The sequence below is a fragment of the Esox lucius genome, chromosome 16 (assembly GCF_011004845.1).
Source record: "Esox lucius isolate fEsoLuc1 chromosome 16, fEsoLuc1.pri, whole genome shotgun sequence".
NCBI lineage: Eukaryota > Metazoa > Chordata > Actinopteri > Esociformes > Esocidae > Esox > Esox lucius.
In genome coordinates this window covers 25,661,912-25,679,209 of record NC_047584.1, presented here as the reverse complement: position 1 = coordinate 25,679,209, position 17,298 = coordinate 25,661,912, and the positions used below count along the sequence as shown (strand labels likewise).

The following is a 17,298-nucleotide window of genomic DNA, read 5'->3' as shown; positions in this document are numbered from 1 at the left end:
CTGTCTTTCTTTTCCCAGATTTATGGCTTATTGCTAGTTTCTGGGGGCCTTATTCTCTGGCTCATTGGTGATAGTTGTTTTACCTGCATGAATAAAAGGAACTGTACCCATCTTTGTGAACCATATTATCAAAAGTTGTATGAGGAAATTCTGGAAAAGGAGGTGAACAATCATTTGAGCCAAGAACTGTTGAACATGGCGCAAGAGAGAGCCGTTAAAATCTGTCGCCCATACCTTCAGGCCATCAAGGATCAGATGTCGAGCAGCACCCCAGTGGCAAGGACTGAAGATTATTTGGATGGTGTTGATGCATGGACAGCTATTTCATACATTGATTTCCCAATGTTAGAGGGTCAGACCCGATCTGAATCGGTTGTTGATGTTCTTTCTACTCCTCCAACTCCTCCAACTCCTTCAACCAGTTCTCTTGGTGTGGTGAAATGGCCAGAAATCTTCGCCCTCCAGCACTTAGTAAGTACATTGGCATTTTACTTTATTCAAGCTTAATTTGCACAGAAACATACACTGATGAGCCAAAACATTATGACCAGGTCTGACTAGGTCTGAGTTAATTAGATGGTAAGCGAACAATCAGTTCTCATTGTCAATGTGTTGGATGCTGGAGAAATGGGCAGAAGTAAAGACCTGAGCGACTTTGACATGATTCAAATGATCCCTGTCCACCGTAGAAAGCACCTTCAATGGGTGTCGGAACTGGACCTTGCAACAGTGGAAGAAGGTTGCCTGGTCCGATGAGTCGTGTACGTGTGCACCTACCAAAACATAGTTTCAGACCAGGTATACCCCATTCATGGAAATGGTATTCCCTGAAGGCAGTGGCCTCTTTCAGCAGGATAATGCGCCCTCCACACTGCACACATGAAGATGAAGAGTTGAAGGTGTTGCCCTGACCTCCAAATTCCCCAGGTCTGTGGGATTTGCTGGACCAACAAGTCTGATCCCCAACGGCTTCACCTCGCAACCCATAGGACTTGAAGGATCTCCTGCTAATGTATTGGTGCTAGATACCACAGGACACCTTCAGGAGTTCATGCCTTGGCAGTTTGGCACTGTTTTGGCAACATGCCGAGGACTTACAGCATATTAGGAAGGTGATCAAAATTTTTTGGCTCATCAGCTTATGTTTATATTACAATATATTTATATTTGTGTATGTTCAGATGACAAGCAGGTCAATAAATGCATGTGGGCTGTGCCTAGAGTCTTTAAACAGAATCCAGATCAGCCGACATTTCATTCCATTATTTTTGCTTGTGGGTTCTACCAATCTGCCGTACCAACAGCGGGGAGAGGGGTTTGTTACATTTCTTCCAGGAAGGTTACTGGGAGTGTTCTGCCAGCTTGGGTTCCCTCATCGGTGTGGATTTGGATTACTTTGCAAACGTCTTCTTGAAGGAGAAAGGCATCGAATCTCTAGGTAAGCTACTGTGGAGGCTAATTATAGAGGACACCAGGTCTGAGACCCGGTTTCAGGTTCTCTGAGAAAAATGACCAAAACATTTGGTGTGCTTGCGGCGTGTCGTCCGTGTGTGTGTGCCAGGGGTGAGGGCCCATGCTGACATCCTCAGGCTCGTGGCCAGCCTGCTGGTACTGCAGCTGATGAGGGTGAGGGGGCACGAGGTGGGGAAGCTGCTCCTAAGCCTGTTCCGTGTGGACCTGGATCACTCACCACCTCAGCCCAGGTGCGTCTCAATGGTCCTCCACATGTGGTGACTCAGTCTCACCTGTCCACAGTGGAGGACATGTCAGTGTTGTTCAAGTGTCTGGTTTTGTTTGGTCCATTGATCTGTGTGTTTCCCGTTTGTGCCTACGCAATGTTTCCTGTGTGTGTTCTTCCAGGAATGACCACTGGGAGGCAGTAAAGAGGGCTGTGGACTGGGTGAGTTGGGCAGACAGGGAGTATCCGTGTGTGTGCAGCAGGCTGGAATTTGGCTTGGATTGGGAGTCGTCCACACGCCAGCTGCTGGGCATCGACCCCCCCAGATTCCCTCATATCCTGGGGTGTGACAGCCCAATGATAACCTCAATGTCATGATAACCAATGTCAGACTTTTAGAAAGGGGTGCCACTTTATTTGGATATATTTAAAATATTCTTTAGGGTTGCCAATACTTTTGAAAACTATGTTTTGCAGAACAAAATCGTACTCCTTAATAAAATGTTTAGTGTTTTAGAAATAATTGTGTTGATTTAGAAGTATTCGTGTGCCCCCTAATATTTGAGGCAAAAATCGGAATCGTTGTTGTGTTTTTTGTTTTTATCATGAAGGGTTTTAATTCTTCTTGAGTTGACTGTGTATTTTCTTTATTTTCAACAGTTCCTAAGAACATGTTTTCACTGTGAGCACTGTCTGTAGATTGATGGCAAATCAATTAAGGGTTTTAATTCTTCTTGAGTTGACTGTGTATTTTCTTTATTTTCAACAGTTCCTAATAACATGTTTTCACTGTGAGCACTGTCTGTAGATTGATGGCAAAGAAATTATTTGAATAAATAATGAAATATATACATAAATCAGGCAAAATGTGGACAAAGTGATGGGGCCTAAATAATTTTATAAGGCATGGAACATCATACCTTGTTCTCTCCTCATGGAACAGGGGTTATAAACACAAAAATAAAGTGTGTGAGTGTGTATAAATATTTAGGTTTCCATCAAAACAAATTGGAACGTAACATGTAAACAGCATGTCTTCCAATGTGTAACGTTGTAGTAGTGCAGGACACAGGCGCAGCGGTTCAGGACAAATGTTCTTTAATCCAAGTTGTATTCCAAGACATAAACGTCACACGAGACAGAGGTGTTTCATGAAACAATGACAAACAAACACTGGGGCAGGAGAAACTTAAATAGGGACATAACAAGGGGCAAATGAGGAACAGGTGACCAGATTAAACGACACAGGTAAAACCAAAAATCCAAAGAAAACCAAGAAAATAGAACCGAATAAAACAAGGACAACTATGCATGCCTGCATACAAAACAAATGCCATGGGATTTCATGGCATACTGTACTTTGTAACCCTGAAAAAACCATGAAACTCTAAATCAATTTCATAAGGTGACATTGGTTTGTATACAAAACATGAAATATGTTTCTTGCCAAAGTATTTAAGCTGCAACTATTATTTTTGCCACATATTGATAGGCTTTTAAATTCATTTCTATACAATAAGATGTTGCTCAAAATCCACCTGGACTTTATCCACTGACCTTACTGGTCTGCAGTATACCCATTATATACAATGCTTTATAAATGTATTTATTTATTATCTGCTTTTTTTTATTTAATTGCTTTGCTTTATTTGATATGAAAGTTTAAAAACGTATATGTTTTGCTTAAAGTGCAGTGTTTCTTTATATCTCTCAATGCTACACCTCATATTTTTTCAACTTGTTCATACACATTTTTAATGGTACTCTTGCACTTAAATAAACTTTTTTTCTTTTTTTATTCTCATAAATGTGTATGTGTGCGAGTGTATTTTGGCCAGACCATATCCTTTTTTAACCATTTCCCTTTTTTCCCCCTCGTTCAACAGCTGTGACTTAATGGCATGTTCATGGCCAGGGCGAACAGGATCACTGAAATGGTGCATCCTGTAATTATCCCCTTTTCTAACCGACGCCATGCTGATGTTATGGTTCCAGAGCTAGAATTTTCCTTACAAGAAGAAGAAGAAGCTGAAGCTGGCAGTAAGAGAGAATGGGGGCATGATTCCTTAAGTCGTCAGAAAGCAGGTCAGGAGACAAAAAACACTTCAGTGTCACAGGCATGAGTTACATTAGGAATAAAAAATCTCCATTAATATCCTGGTTGTAGTATAACTGCCATCCTGGGAATACCAGTTGTACAATGTGTCTCAGTACTGTCTGGGCAGGGGGAAGAATGGCCAGACAAAGGTTGCCTTGCCACTTTGCAGTCTAGTTGCGGGTTGAGGCAACTGCAAGCTGAATTCAGTTTTTTTAGCCAAATAAGCTTTTCTCATCCAAGCCGTTTTTAATGTATAAATACGGTGTAGAATGAATTCAGGTTTACAAATTCTTGTTTCTGTGCAGTGTGGAGACCCCAATCCTTCAACCTCTCTCTTCCCCTTCAGACCTCCTTCTCAGTCTGGTATGAAGCAAACCTTTCCTGTTTCCGTCAGGTACAACCCAAACCTTTCCCGTTTCAGTGAGGTACAACCCTGCCACACAACTGTGCTTCATGTTGAAAATATATACGACCTTATACAATAATTTAAGCCAAAACAATTTAGAACTGAGGCAGGTCAATAGGCTGAGTAACAACCTATTTCATATTTCATAATATACGGTAGCTTTAAAACTGGATTTCTTTATTGTCCATTTCAGACACTTTCTTTCTGTGCAGTCTTGTAAGTGTGTATATTTTGCATAGAAAGATTTTTATCTACACAAAATCCGAACAAGGCATCATCATCTTTGAGCTTTCTCCTCTGACTCAAACACAATAGGGGGTGTCTCCTTAATTGAAGAACGTGATATGCTGTTTATTCAGTTCATATCTATTTTATTTCCTGGAAGGGAGTGTTTGTATGGAGATTAATTGTACATACATGATACTTAATAACATCAAACACAAAAACAAGTTGGCTACAGTATAAAGGAACAGAAGTGATTCCCATGGGAGGCCAGTACCAAAAAATATGAACATTTATGAACTCACAAATGTAAGTTGTTCTGTGTATGAGCATCTGCTAAATGTCTTCAGTGGCTTGCACATTTACAATTTAAGTCATTTAGCAGGTTTGTAAGTGCATACATTCATATTCTTTTTCGTACCACTAAGCGATTTAAATGAAGGAGAGCTTGTTGTTAATGGTGGTTGTGATGTATTTTTAGACCTTTCCTTGCTCAATGATCTTAATTAATCTCCAGAGTGAGAAAAAATTATCTTATCTCATAAAACCCTCTGTGATCACATTCCAGTCTGTACAGATCAATCTGTGTAGGCAGATTTGATTTGGTGAGCACACTGTTGTCACATCTGTTGATGAATTCTTGTCACGCACATGAGGTTTCTGCAGGGCTCGATATAGACAATTGCTACAGTAAGCTGGCAAATGGGAGGATATTGATGTTTGAATGCAAATATCCCTGGATCAGGTGAATGACAGACACCTGATTTTTGGGTGTCTCCCTCATGTAGAAACCAAACCTATCCTGTTTCAGTTGGGTAAAAATCTAACCGTCCCCATTTCAGTTAGGTAAAAACCAAACCGTCCCCATTTCAGTTAGGTAAAAACCAAACCGTCCCCATTTCATTTAGGTAAAAACCAAACTGTCCCCATTTCTGTTAGGTAAAAACCAAACTGTCCCCATTTCAGACAGGTAAAAACCAAACCGTCCCCATTTCAGACAGGTAAAAACCAAACCGTCCCCATTTCAGTCAGGTAAAAACCAAACCATCCCCATTTCAGTCAGGTAAAAACCATCCCCATTTCAGTTAGGCAAAAACCAAACCGTCCCCATTTCAGTCAAGAACAAACCAAACCGTCTCCAATTCAGTCAAGAACAAACCAAACCGTCCCCATTTCAGTCAAGAACAAACCAAACCGTCTCCAATTCAGTCAGGTAAAAACCAAACCGTCCCCAATTCAGTCAAGAACAAACCAAACCTTTCCCATCTCATTCAAGTAAAAACCAAACCCTTCCCGTTTCAGTCAGGTAAAAACCAAACATTTTTCAAATTGAAATATTCTATTACACAATAATATTTCTAGGCACCGTAAGGACATGTTTTTTCTTCGTAATCTATATTTATATTTAATCTATAATGAATTACTTAGTAGGGATAATACAACTACTTCATCACTGTGAGTTTTAGACTCAACGCTATATACAGCTCTGGCAAAAATTAAGAGACCACTGCACCTTTTTCTTTTCTTTCCAAAATTTTTGAAAAGGAAAGTTTTGAGTGAGGAACAGAAGTGTTCAATTTGCAGTGGTCTCTTAAATTTAGCCCTTGTGTTCCTCACTCAAAACCTTCCTTTTTGACCTTTTTGGAAAGGAAAGAGAAAGGTGCCATGGTCGCTTAATATTTTCAGACCTGTATGTGTGCTTTTAAGTGTGTCTTTTAGTTGTGTATATTTCCCATGGAAAGCTTCTTAGCTTCAAATACAACAAACAGACAAAAGTCTTTATCATCTTTAAGAGTCTTCTGACACAATCACAATAGGGCTGTTCAATTAATATAAGAACCTGATATGTTGGCTATGGGTGTCTCCATCTGTTCCCACCACGTTGACTTATTTGTGCCTTTATCACCTGAAAGATATTCTAAGAGATATTGTCACCCCGCTGAGCTGCAACAGCATCTCACAGGAAGTGGGGGTGTTTGTGGAGGTTCCGATCACCAGCCTCACTCTCAATGACATAGGTGTTCTGTGTGGGGGTCTGTGTGTTTGACTGTGTGTGTCTGTGTTGGGGTCTGTGTGGGGTCTGTGTGGGGGTCTGTGTGTGTGTGTATCTGTGTAGTGGTCTGTTTATTCACTACAGTTGTTGTATAGGTGAGCAGAGCTTAAGGACTGCTGCGGCAGGTCGTGGGGGGGAACCAGACACTGAGGTTGCCTCTTTCATGGAGGAGATCTACACACTCCTGCCACTTAAAACTGATTTATCGCTCACCTCCGTTCAAACTAAACTCATATCATCATACAAGCCAAACACACATCAGTGATTGAAATATTGAGCCTGACTGACATGATATGTTACCATTTGTCTGTCTCGGGGGTCTGTTGCTGCCCAGGGTTGGAGTGGAGCATCATGGTATTGAGACAGTGCCGGATTATGGACAGGGCAAATGGGGTCTGGGCCCAAGGACATCTGACCATTAGGGGCCTTGGGCTACAAGGCACACAGAGGGCACTAATGTTCAGAAGCCCCTGGGACAAGATACTATGAATGCAAAATGTTGAGTGATAGACCAATAGCCCTTGAATATGGGGATCCTTCAGCCCACCAAGTGGCCCCTGACTACCAGGGTTCCACCTCAACCCATTTCAGACCAGGGCCCCGAGCTCTGACTCAAATCTTACCAGTACTCCTCCATAAACCATACTAAGGCCCCTGCTCCACAACCCCTACCAGGGTCCCTCCACAAGCCTATACAGGGGCCCCTCAGTCCCACCACAACCAATACCAGGGCCTCTAACTACCAGCGTGTCTTAGATATTAGCTTTATTCAATATTGTGTATTTTATATTATATGCAGTATATTTATATTAGATACTTCCATGAATGTCAGCCAATAATAATAATCAGCCAGAAAAGGAACCAGGTAAGCCTAGATCAGGCGGCCCGCGATTTGAAGGGATAAATGTTGTTGGGCCTGGCTGGTTTTGATCTGCGGTTTGTATGTGGCTTTAACCATTACGCTATTTAAACAGCAGGTAGTATTGGACGTGATAATTGTCTACTGCCATAGTGTTGTAGTGGTGGTTTTTACAAACATTACATCTAGCTTTTAAGAATGAACCCATTGATCTCAAACGAAAATGTTGGTGGAGATAGTTTTAAAATGCAGACACCAAGATCAGTATAAGAAAGATTAGGCTAGAACATAGGCAATATGCTAAAATGACTTTTTAGCTAGCTTAGGCTTGTTGTGCAACGGATGTAAAAGTATCGAGTGGATAAATATTTCTGAGGGACAAAAATTGTCTGAGAGGGGAATTGAACCGGGGTCAAAACATTAATAATAAGTAAAAATGTCAGTGACAATCCCACAAAACCACAGAGCTCTAGATAGTCCCTAAATACAACTTTTATGGCAATAAAGCTGATTCAGATTTTACCTCAGCCATTACATTTTTGCTGAAATAACATGGACAACAGAACATTTATTAATGGAACTAAAGTGTACCCTTGTACAAAGATTACTGTACAGTTGCGTCTCAAAAAATTTGAATATTTTGGAAAAATGATCTTTTTCTTCAGTAATTCAAATCAAAAAGTGACACTCTTTTGGGACCTGGATTTCCAAATGAAATGCAAACTGTATTTTCATCTAAAAATAGGACTTTGGAACACTGCGCAATGGTCCAGTTATTTTTCTCCTTCGCACAGTTAAGATGCCTCTGACATTGTCTCTGGTTCAGGAGTGGCTTGACACCATTTCCTGGACACGTCTGTGTGTGGTGGCTCTTGATGCACTGACTCAAGCCTCAGTCCACTCTTCGTGAATCTCCCCAAAATTCTTGAATCGGCTTTGCTTGACAATTTTCTCAAGGCTGCAGTCATCCCTGTTGCTTGTGCAACTTGTCCTACCACACTTCTTCCTTACAGTCAAATTTCCATGAATATGCTTTACGGAAAAAAAATCCACGATATTCTACTTTTTTTAGATGCACCTGTATAACGACTGTCATGGCACATGCTGTGAGCGGCCGTTACAGTTAGGTAATTCCATATGTTTTTAATTTTCTTTTAAATTATTTGAACTAGTATAAAGTTAACATCAAAATTGTTTTAAGATACACTTTTCATTGATAATTTTCCATATTGATATTGTCTTTTAGGACCTATGTAGTTTTCCCCAAACAATTAGGGAAATTTATTTTAAATTGCAATAATTGCCTTCAGTCTTTTCCAAAAGATGAGAGTGTTGTTTTAAGTGTTATGAAAGGACCGAAGCACGGCCCTTCGAAACTGAGTGGGACGGTGGAAAGGAACAAGTCCAAAGTCAAATCTCCATCCTCTCAGGTTTATTTATGTGTTGCCGGCAATCATTCAAAACTCAAAAACACTTCCCCAAATGGGGATGGCTCATATAAGGGCAAACAAAAAATGACACCCTGCCACAGCACTTCCGGCTCAGGGGGCCAAACGAGCTGAGTCCCGGCGTGCCTTACTCATCCATTGGGCATTCTCCACCAGCTCACTGACTGCACCTGATTTATAGTGGCAAGGAGACAGGTAATAACTTCCCCAGGTGTCCCCCATTTGCCCTGATGTCCCTTCACTACTACTTTCGGAGAAGCCACTGCTGGGTCTTAAGCCCCGTCCCATGCCTGTCCTGTCACAGTATATAAGCATTGCTAATTTTGTGTTTGTGTGTGTAATATATTTTCTTTTTGTTTACAAAAAAATATATATATTCTTATTTTCCAACATATGCTTACCTTTACCTTTGGTGCTTGGCTTGTAGATGTCAGAGTAAAAGTCCAACCTGTCAGGGACATACACGTTGCTATCTGAAAGCATAAACATTGTACAGTGGGGAGAACAAGTATTTGATACACTGCCGATTTTGCAGGTTTTCCCACTTACAAAGCATGTAGAAGTCTGTAATTTTTATCATAGGTACTCTTCAACTGTGAGTGACGGAATCTAAAACAAAAATCCCGAAAATCACATTGTATGATTTTTAAGTAATTAATTTGCATTTTATTGCATGACATAAGTATTTGATACATCAGAAAAGGAGAACTTAATATTTGGTACAGAAACATTTGTTTGCAATTACAGAGATCATACGTTTCCTGTAGTTCTTGACCAGGTTTGCAAACACTGCAGCAGGGATTTTGGCCTACTTCTCCATACAGACCTTCTGCAGATCCTTCAGGTTTCGAGGCTGTCGCTGGACAATATGGACTTTCAGCTCCCTCCAAAGATTTTCTAATGGGTTCAGGTCTGGAGACTGGCTAGGCCACTCCAGGACCTTGAAATGCTTCTTAGGGAGCCCCTCCTTAGTTGCCCTGGCTGTGTGTTTCGGGTCGTTGTCATGCTGGAAGACCCAGCCAGGACCCATCTTCAATGCTCTTACTGAGGGAAGGAGGTTGTTGGCCAAGATCTCGCGATACATGGCCCCATCCATCCTTCCCTCAATACGGTGCAGTCGTCCTGTCCCCTCTGCAGAAAAGCATCCCCATATAATGAAGTTTCCATATCATGCTTCACGGTTGGGATGGTGTTCTTGGGGTTGTACTCATCCTTCTTCTTCCTCCAAACACGTCAAGTGGAGTTTAGACCAAAAAGCTCTATTTTTGTCTCATCAGACCACATCACCTTCTCCCATTCTTACTCTGGAACATCCGGATGGTCATTAGTAAACTTCAGACGGGCCTGGTCATGCGGTGGCTTGAGCAGGGGGACCTTGCGTGCACTGCAGGATTTTAATCCATGACGGCGTAGTGTGTTACTAATGGTTTTCTTTGAGACTGTGGTCCCAGCTCTCTTCAGGTCATTGACCAGGTCCTGGCGTTTAATTCTGGGCTGATCCCTCACCTTCCTCATGATCATTGATGCCCCACGAGGTCAGATCTTGCATGGAGCCCCAGACCGAGGGAGGTTGACCGTCATCTTGAACTTCTTCCATTTTCTAATAATTGTGCCAACAGTTGTTGCCTTCTCACCAAGCTGCTTGCCTATTGTCCTGTAGCCCATCCCAGCCTTGTGCAGGTCTACAATTTTATCCCTGATATCCTTACACAGCTCTCTGGTCTTGGCCATTGTGGAGAGGTTGGAGACTGTTTGATTGAGTGTGTGGACAGGTGTCTTTTATACAGATAACGAGTTCATACAGGTGCAGTTAATAAAGGTAATGAGTGGAGAACAGGAGGGCTTCTTAAAGAAAAACTAACAGGTCTGTGAGAGCCGGAATTCTTACTGGTTGGTAGGTGATCAAATACTTATGTCATGCAATAAAATGCAAATTCATTATTTAAAAATCATACAATATGATTTTCTGGATTTTTGTTTTAGATTCCGTCTCTCACAGTTGAAGTGTACCTATTATAAAAATTATAGACCTCTATATGCTTTGTAAGTAGGAAAACCTGCAAAATAGGCAGTGCATCAAATACTTGTTCTCCCCACTGTATATATCCATTTAGATAGAATTATTTTAAATATCTCTCTCTGAAAGGAAAATCAGTTGTGAGGAGCCTTTGTTAGGATGGGGAGGCATTGAGTCAAAAAAAAATGTATGTTGCCTTTGACAATTCCGTTATTTGTACTTGCTTAAATGACAGGAGGTTTGGCAATAAATGATACTAACATTCTTGAATCTTTGTAAATATACTATGTATAATGAGTGTACAGATTACTAAATGTTACATCTATCAGCCAGGAGATTGCAATCCATTGTTCAGATACAAACAAAGCCAAATCTTCAACCTACCTTAGCAATTACTAAGTTAACATCATTGGAAGCAACGTTAAAAGTTTTAAATGAACTGAGATTAACTAACATTCTAATGAAAATTGAAATAATGATACCTACATTCCCATTCACGCTTGGTTAGCGTTTACTTGCAGGTCAGGACATAAACAACTGTAAATCATCTTACAAACAAAGCAGATGACCTTTCCTTTATTTGATTATCATTAATTGATGAATGACTGCTATTTTATGTTCTCATGAAAAACATCAGCAAGCATTTGTTTGGAGTAATGAGGGCATCTAAGGTTGATACTACAAAGGATTCAGCATTTACTTCATGAAACATTATATTAGCAGGACATTGAAACCGATATTTTAAAGAACATTGACAAAAGAAATGGGTCATTTCCCTTGCTTTATTTGTAAAGAAAAGGTGTATTGGGTTTCATGATTTGACCTTAGAATTGGTTGGGGAACCCTCAACACAATATACAGCAGTTGTTTGTCAATGTAGGGTGACATTGACATTTTCTCTTTTCTTTTCCTTATGATGTTCATGAGTTCTCTCTATATAAGACTCCTCGCTTCTAACGCTTCCTGACTAGAAAGTCACACTATTTAACATAGTAACTAGTTTTCTGGTACCCCCATCCCCAATACACTATATAATTATCTTCTTCATATCCAAAGATTATCCTTGCCATTATGAGTCCATAGTCCATTTTTGGATGTGTGTTTCCAAAATTACTTAATCAATATAACAATTCTGTAGTTTTGGTGTAAACTGTCTGTGTGGTGTATAAAGTCCATCCCTGAGAGGACGTCATCCCTCCCCCCTCTTGAGAAGTTCTCCCAAGAATGAGACTTCTTACACATTCTTTAAGATTGTGATGTTTTTCTGTATTCCCATCAGACAGATCTCTGTATTAAGAAAGTAATTCCTTCATTCCTTCCGGGTGTTCTGCTTGCTTAAAGGACTGAGGTCATCTTTGGACATGTTTTAGGAATTAAAAAATTTGATCATACGGTCACTCTCAAATTTTACGCAGCTGTTTGTCACCAATCTCAAAATATGTATGTTTTTTACAGAGAAAAGTTAGTATGCAATACAGTTACACCTCAAGCTTACTTTAGCCAACACCATTTCAACATTAATGGGAGAGGTAGCTGCAACCTTGCAATGTTGAAGGTTTTTAATAAAGTGAGATCAGCTGAAGGACTGTTTGTAAAAGGTCCCTGAAAATTGGGTAAAATGTTATAAAATGTCATATGCTATGTGCAGATACCCTGTGTCATCAAAATCATGTTTTTGATGATATGAAATTATACAATGTGGCAAAAACGATATGAAATAATATGAGAAAATAAAATAAGCAACGTTAATGTTACTAATTCTACTCACAGGTTCTCCATATGCAGATACTGTATAAAAATCATGTTACATATACTGCTCAGAATGAGGGGTTTAAAAAATATTGGTTATTCAAGTCCCAGACTGCAACTTTAAGCAGTTTATTGCCGACATATTCATTAACTTTTTGTTAGCATTCATGTGCAAACCATGACAATGGCAACGGTAAGTTACCATACAAACAAAGCTGTTGACCTTTTCCATTGTTAATCATAATTACATGATTTACAATTGGGCCATTTTGTGCTCTCTTAGGACCACATTTAAGTCATGAAAAACCTCAGAAGGGAGTGTTGTGGGGAAGAATGAGGCCACCAAAGGTTACGTTTACAAAGGACTCAGCACTTTATGAAACATCACACTAGCAGTCCAAGTCCTTTTAAAAACACATTTTAAAGGACATCCACAAAAGAAATAGGTCATTTTGACAGCTTTATTTTTTAAACAAAAGGCGTGCTGGGTTTCATGATATGCCCTTAGCTTTGGTGTGCGGCATCCTCAACACAATGTACAGGAATTGTTTGAATCTGCAGAATGACATTAACCCTCTTTCTATCCAATCTATAGCAGGCGTCCAAGCAATAAAAGCACCTAAACACACCTGAAGTGAATCAAAAGGAGACAAACCAGCAAAGGAAACATTTGCATGTGACAGTCAAGATATGAACACAGGAAGCAATGAAAAAATGCATCTTCTCACCTTTTTCCTTCTGGCCATGATGGTCACAGAGACTAGTCAACTAACATTAAGCGACTGCGGACAAAATGCAAGACTTCCACAATACACTGACATCTCAGTAAATTGTGGGAGTTACTACATTGACCTGGCTATCCTCATCTGTCCTGCTATATACAGTGGCTACAACGAGTCACTACTTATCCTCAACAACATCATGAATGACCCAACCTGCAAGGGAACCGTGGATGTGAGTGTGACACCGCCTGTCTTGAGGTTCAAACTGTCCCTCAACAATACCAATTCTTGTGGCAGCATCGTCAGAACATTCAGCGCTCCGGGTACAGGGGTGTTCTCTGACTTCTCCAATATCCAGACTGTCAACATCAGCGGTATTGTCCGATCATCTGACCCCACCATAGGGACAGTAACCTACAACGCTGACCTGAAGTATTTCTATTCCTGCGCCTATCCTTTAGAATACCTGATCAACAACACCCAGATCTCTGTGTCGGCGGCCTCCATTGCAGTCAAAGACAACAATGGTAGTTTCATCAGCACTTTGAGCCTTGCACTCTACGGTGATGTCAACTACACTTCACCCTTGGCAATTCCGGCAAAGGGTCTTGATCTGAGGACCCCAATTTATACGCAAGTCCAGGCTACCAACCTGACCTCCCAGTACTATGTGTTGTTGGACAGATGCTACGCCTCAGTTTCTGCTTTACCTGCTAACTCCACTTACTTCAACCTGTTTGTGCCTTGCAACGTTAATCCAATGACCACTATACTTGAAAATGGACAGAGTCAACATGCCCGCTTCTACTTCCCGGCCTTTCGCTTCATGGAGCAACAGAATCAGCTGATATCGACCTACTACATCCACTGCATTGTTCGTCTCTGTGAGGTGAGCACGTGCAGTGCATTCAAGCAATGTAGCAGAAGAAGAAGAAGTGTTGATCCTTCTATCCAAGCTGGAGCGACAGACTACCAAACCATCTCCTCCCCTCCCATTACCACCAAAACGGAGAGTCTTGTAGCATCGAAAGAACTCGCTGACAGCAACAGCTCTAACTCCACCTCAGGTCTTGGGGTGGCTGTGGGCGTCCTGGGTATCTTTGCTTCTTTTTTCTCTCAAATGATTAACAAATGATATGCATTTTGCAGGGCTTTCAATTCATTTGGATATTCTCATTTCAATTTCATTTAGGTTTTTACTAGTTTAATCTAAGTGAGTGTGCAATTACTGTCTAAGGCTGTAAACTGCAGGCATGTAGAATAACAACGCTTAAATGTCCTTATCCTTCCTGCTGAGATAACCCTATGCAGTCTAGGCCTAATACTCAGTTTACACTATAAGCTCCTGAAAGAGGAATGACCAGAGGTGTATTTCCAGAAAGATGGCTCAACAAATTCAGGGTTCCCTGAACACACAACTTCTCTCAAACAGGTGATGCAGTTCCAAAATATTGGTTCCAGAATGGCTGGTTCTTGTTCAAATCATTAGGCTGGTTCTTGTTCGGATTTTCTGTGAAGGGGCAGGCCATAGTGACAAAAGAAAATCTGATTAGTGGATAAGCTGCGTGTTTTATTTAAGATCAATTTAATGTGTACTGTAGAAGGTTTGGTTAAGGACATTTGTTGCCAAGGTTTCTGATAAGCCTGTATTTCAGGATTTATTTATGAGCTGAACATACACCTCAAATTCTGGTTTGACAGTGCTTGCTAATATATTAATCCACCTTTCTGGAATAGACCTCTGGCGTTAATTTTGCTGAAAAAAAACCTTCAAAAAACTGTCATTGGTTGTCAGTGTTTAATCGGCTGTTGGAGAAGGCAAAGAAAACGCTCCAAATATTCCAAACAGTGTATTTATGGCTGAGGGGAAATTAGGTAAGTGGAGTCAAAGGGTTAGTTAAGCATCCCTCCATTTCCTAGATGACTGAGATAAAATGCATATTTAGGTAGATTGGCTGGGGCTTTGGGTCAGTTTATCATAAGTGTATTTACTAGTGTTCAGATGCATGCATTGCCGGCTTTGCCACTGCAGGCTTTCTTTGTGTGTTACAAGTGTAATTGTGAGGGCAACAAATATTTTCCCTTTAAAGTAGACATTATAAAGACATTAAAGCATTTACCACATTTTTGTTTTGCTTATTTCTTTAAGCCCTTTGTCTAGATTGAACAGTTACAGTATGTACAATCTGGCAATCTTACACCTAGAAATGTGATATTCCTCTATGTTTTTAAACATTTTTGAACAATCACAAACAATTACATGTAGTTTTATTTTCAATCCATCTGTGATTGTTTTAAACTGTATTGTTAATACTGTATATATAATGTGTTTACCAATTTTCAACGTAATTCATATTTTATTTACAACCCCATTTCAAAAAAGGTTGGGATGCTGGGTAAAATACAAAACAAAAACAGTAGAATGCAATGATGTGCAAAACATTTATCCCTGTATTTAATTGAAAAATATTACAAAGACAACATACAAATGTTGAAACTGAGAAATGTTATTGGTTTTAGAAGAATACACCTCTTCATTTAACAATACTCTGTAAGCATTTGGGAACTGATGGGACCAATTGTAGTGAAAAGTGAAATGTTGTCCCATTCTTGCTTGATACAGGATTGCAGCTGCTCAACTGTTCGGTGTCTCCTTTGTCATATTTTTCATTTCATAATTAACTTCATGTTTTCAATGGGTGACAGATCAGTTTAGCACCCAGACTATTTTACTACAGAGCCATGCTGTTGTAATATGTGCAGAATGAGGTTTGGCATTGTCTTGCTGAAATAAGCAATCCCTTCCCTGAAAAGATATTGTCTGGATGCTGGTTGCTCTGAAACCTGTATATTGCTTAGCATTAAAGGTGCCTTCACAGATGTGCAAGTCACCCATATGATCACGGATGTTGGCTTTTGAACTGTGAGCTGACCAGACGGATGGTCCCCCTCTTCTTTAGCCTGGATTACGTGCTGTCCTTGATTCCCAAAAATAATTTAAGATTTTTGATTTATCAGACCACAGGACTGTTTTCCACTTACTGCCTCAGTCCATCTTTAATTAGCTCAGGCCCAGAGAAGGTGGCTGCTTGTTTATATATGGTTTCTTTTTTGAATGGTAAAGTTTTAACTTGGATTTGTGGACGCAACAATGTACTGAGCCCATGCAGTGATGTTCACTACAGAATTGTGTCTGTTTTTAATGCTGCCTGAGGGCCCGAAGATCACAGAAATCCAATATTGGTTTTTGGCCTTATGCCTTGTGTACAGCGATTTTTCTGAATCTTTAAATTATATTATGGACCAAAGATTATGAGATCCCCAAATTCTTTGGAATTTTACATGGAGAAACGTTATTTTTAAATTAAACGTTATTTTACGTTACACTATATGCCTGTGAAGTCTTTCACAGTGGTGAACCCCTCCCCATCTTTACTTCTGAAAGACTCATTGGGATGCTCTTTTTTTACCCAATCATGTTACTGACCTGTTGCGTTGCCAATTAACCTATTAGTTGTGAGATGTTCCACCATGTTTTTTTAGCATTACACAACTTTTCTAGTCTGGGGTTGCCCCTGTTCCAGCTTTTGTGAAACGTGTTGCTGGCATCAAATTTAAAGTGGGCATATTTTTTTCAAGAAACAATAACATATCTCAGTTTCAACATTTGATATATTGTCTTTGTACTATTTTCTATTGAATATATGGTTTAAATTAATTGCACATCATTACATTATTTTTTTCTTTTTTACATTTTACACAGCATCCCAACTTTTTGGGAAATGGAGTTGTACAGAGTATCCAGACCCCTTTCTCCACATTTTGTTTGGTTATACACTTAATTTATAATTAAAATAATTGCTTCCTACACACCATTCCCCATAAAAAAATATATGTTTTTAGATTTATATGTAAATATATTGAAAATAAAAAACTTTAATATCTCATGTACGTAAGTATTCAGATCCTTTTTTCAGTACTTTGTAGAATTGCCTTTGGCAGTGATCACAGCTTTGATTCTTCATGAGTTTGCCTCTACCAGCTTC

At 39.9% G+C, this 17,298-nt stretch overlaps 2 protein-coding genes across 2 annotated transcripts; both read left to right on the top strand.

The window, feature by feature from the left end:
- The first annotated feature begins 1,083 nt into the window (after positions 1 to 1,083).
- LOC117592819 (protein mono-ADP-ribosyltransferase PARP4-like) lies at positions 1,084 to 2,087 on the top strand. The gene is made up of 4 exons (XM_034286779.1): positions 1,084 to 1,112; positions 1,305 to 1,438; positions 1,562 to 1,703; positions 1,861 to 2,087. The coding sequence occupies exons 1-4, from the start codon at positions 1,084 to 1,086 to the stop codon at positions 2,054 to 2,056; spliced, it is 501 nt and encodes a 166-aa protein (XP_034142670.1). The 3' UTR covers positions 2,057 to 2,087.
- Positions 2,088 to 13,451: 11,364 nt separating this feature from the next.
- On the top strand, positions 13,452 to 14,387 carry LOC109616711 (zona pellucida-like domain-containing protein 1). Its single transcript, XM_020054634.3, has one exon. The coding sequence runs from the start codon at positions 13,452 to 13,454 to the stop codon at positions 14,385 to 14,387; it is 936 nt and encodes a 311-aa protein (XP_019910193.3).
- The last annotated feature ends 2,911 nt before the right edge of the window (positions 14,388 to 17,298 follow it).

What these genes read in the sequence shown, in the direction of transcription:
- LOC117592819 (XM_034286779.1), top strand. Translation starts at nt 1,084, where the DNA reads ATGCCGAGGACTTACAGCATATTAGGAAG. An exon ending in GAAAGGCATCGAATCTCTAG is followed by an intron (nt 1,439 to 1,561) that starts GTAAGCTACTGT and finishes TGTGTGTGCCAG; the next exon opens with GGGTGAGGGCCCATGCTGAC. An exon ending in CACTCACCACCTCAGCCCAG is followed by an intron (nt 1,704 to 1,860) that starts GTGCGTCTCAAT and finishes GTGTTCTTCCAG; the next exon opens with GAATGACCACTGGGAGGCAG.
- LOC109616711 (XM_020054634.3), top strand. Translation starts at nt 13,452, where the DNA reads ATGAATGACCCAACCTGCAAGGGAACCGTGGATGTGAGTGTGACACCG.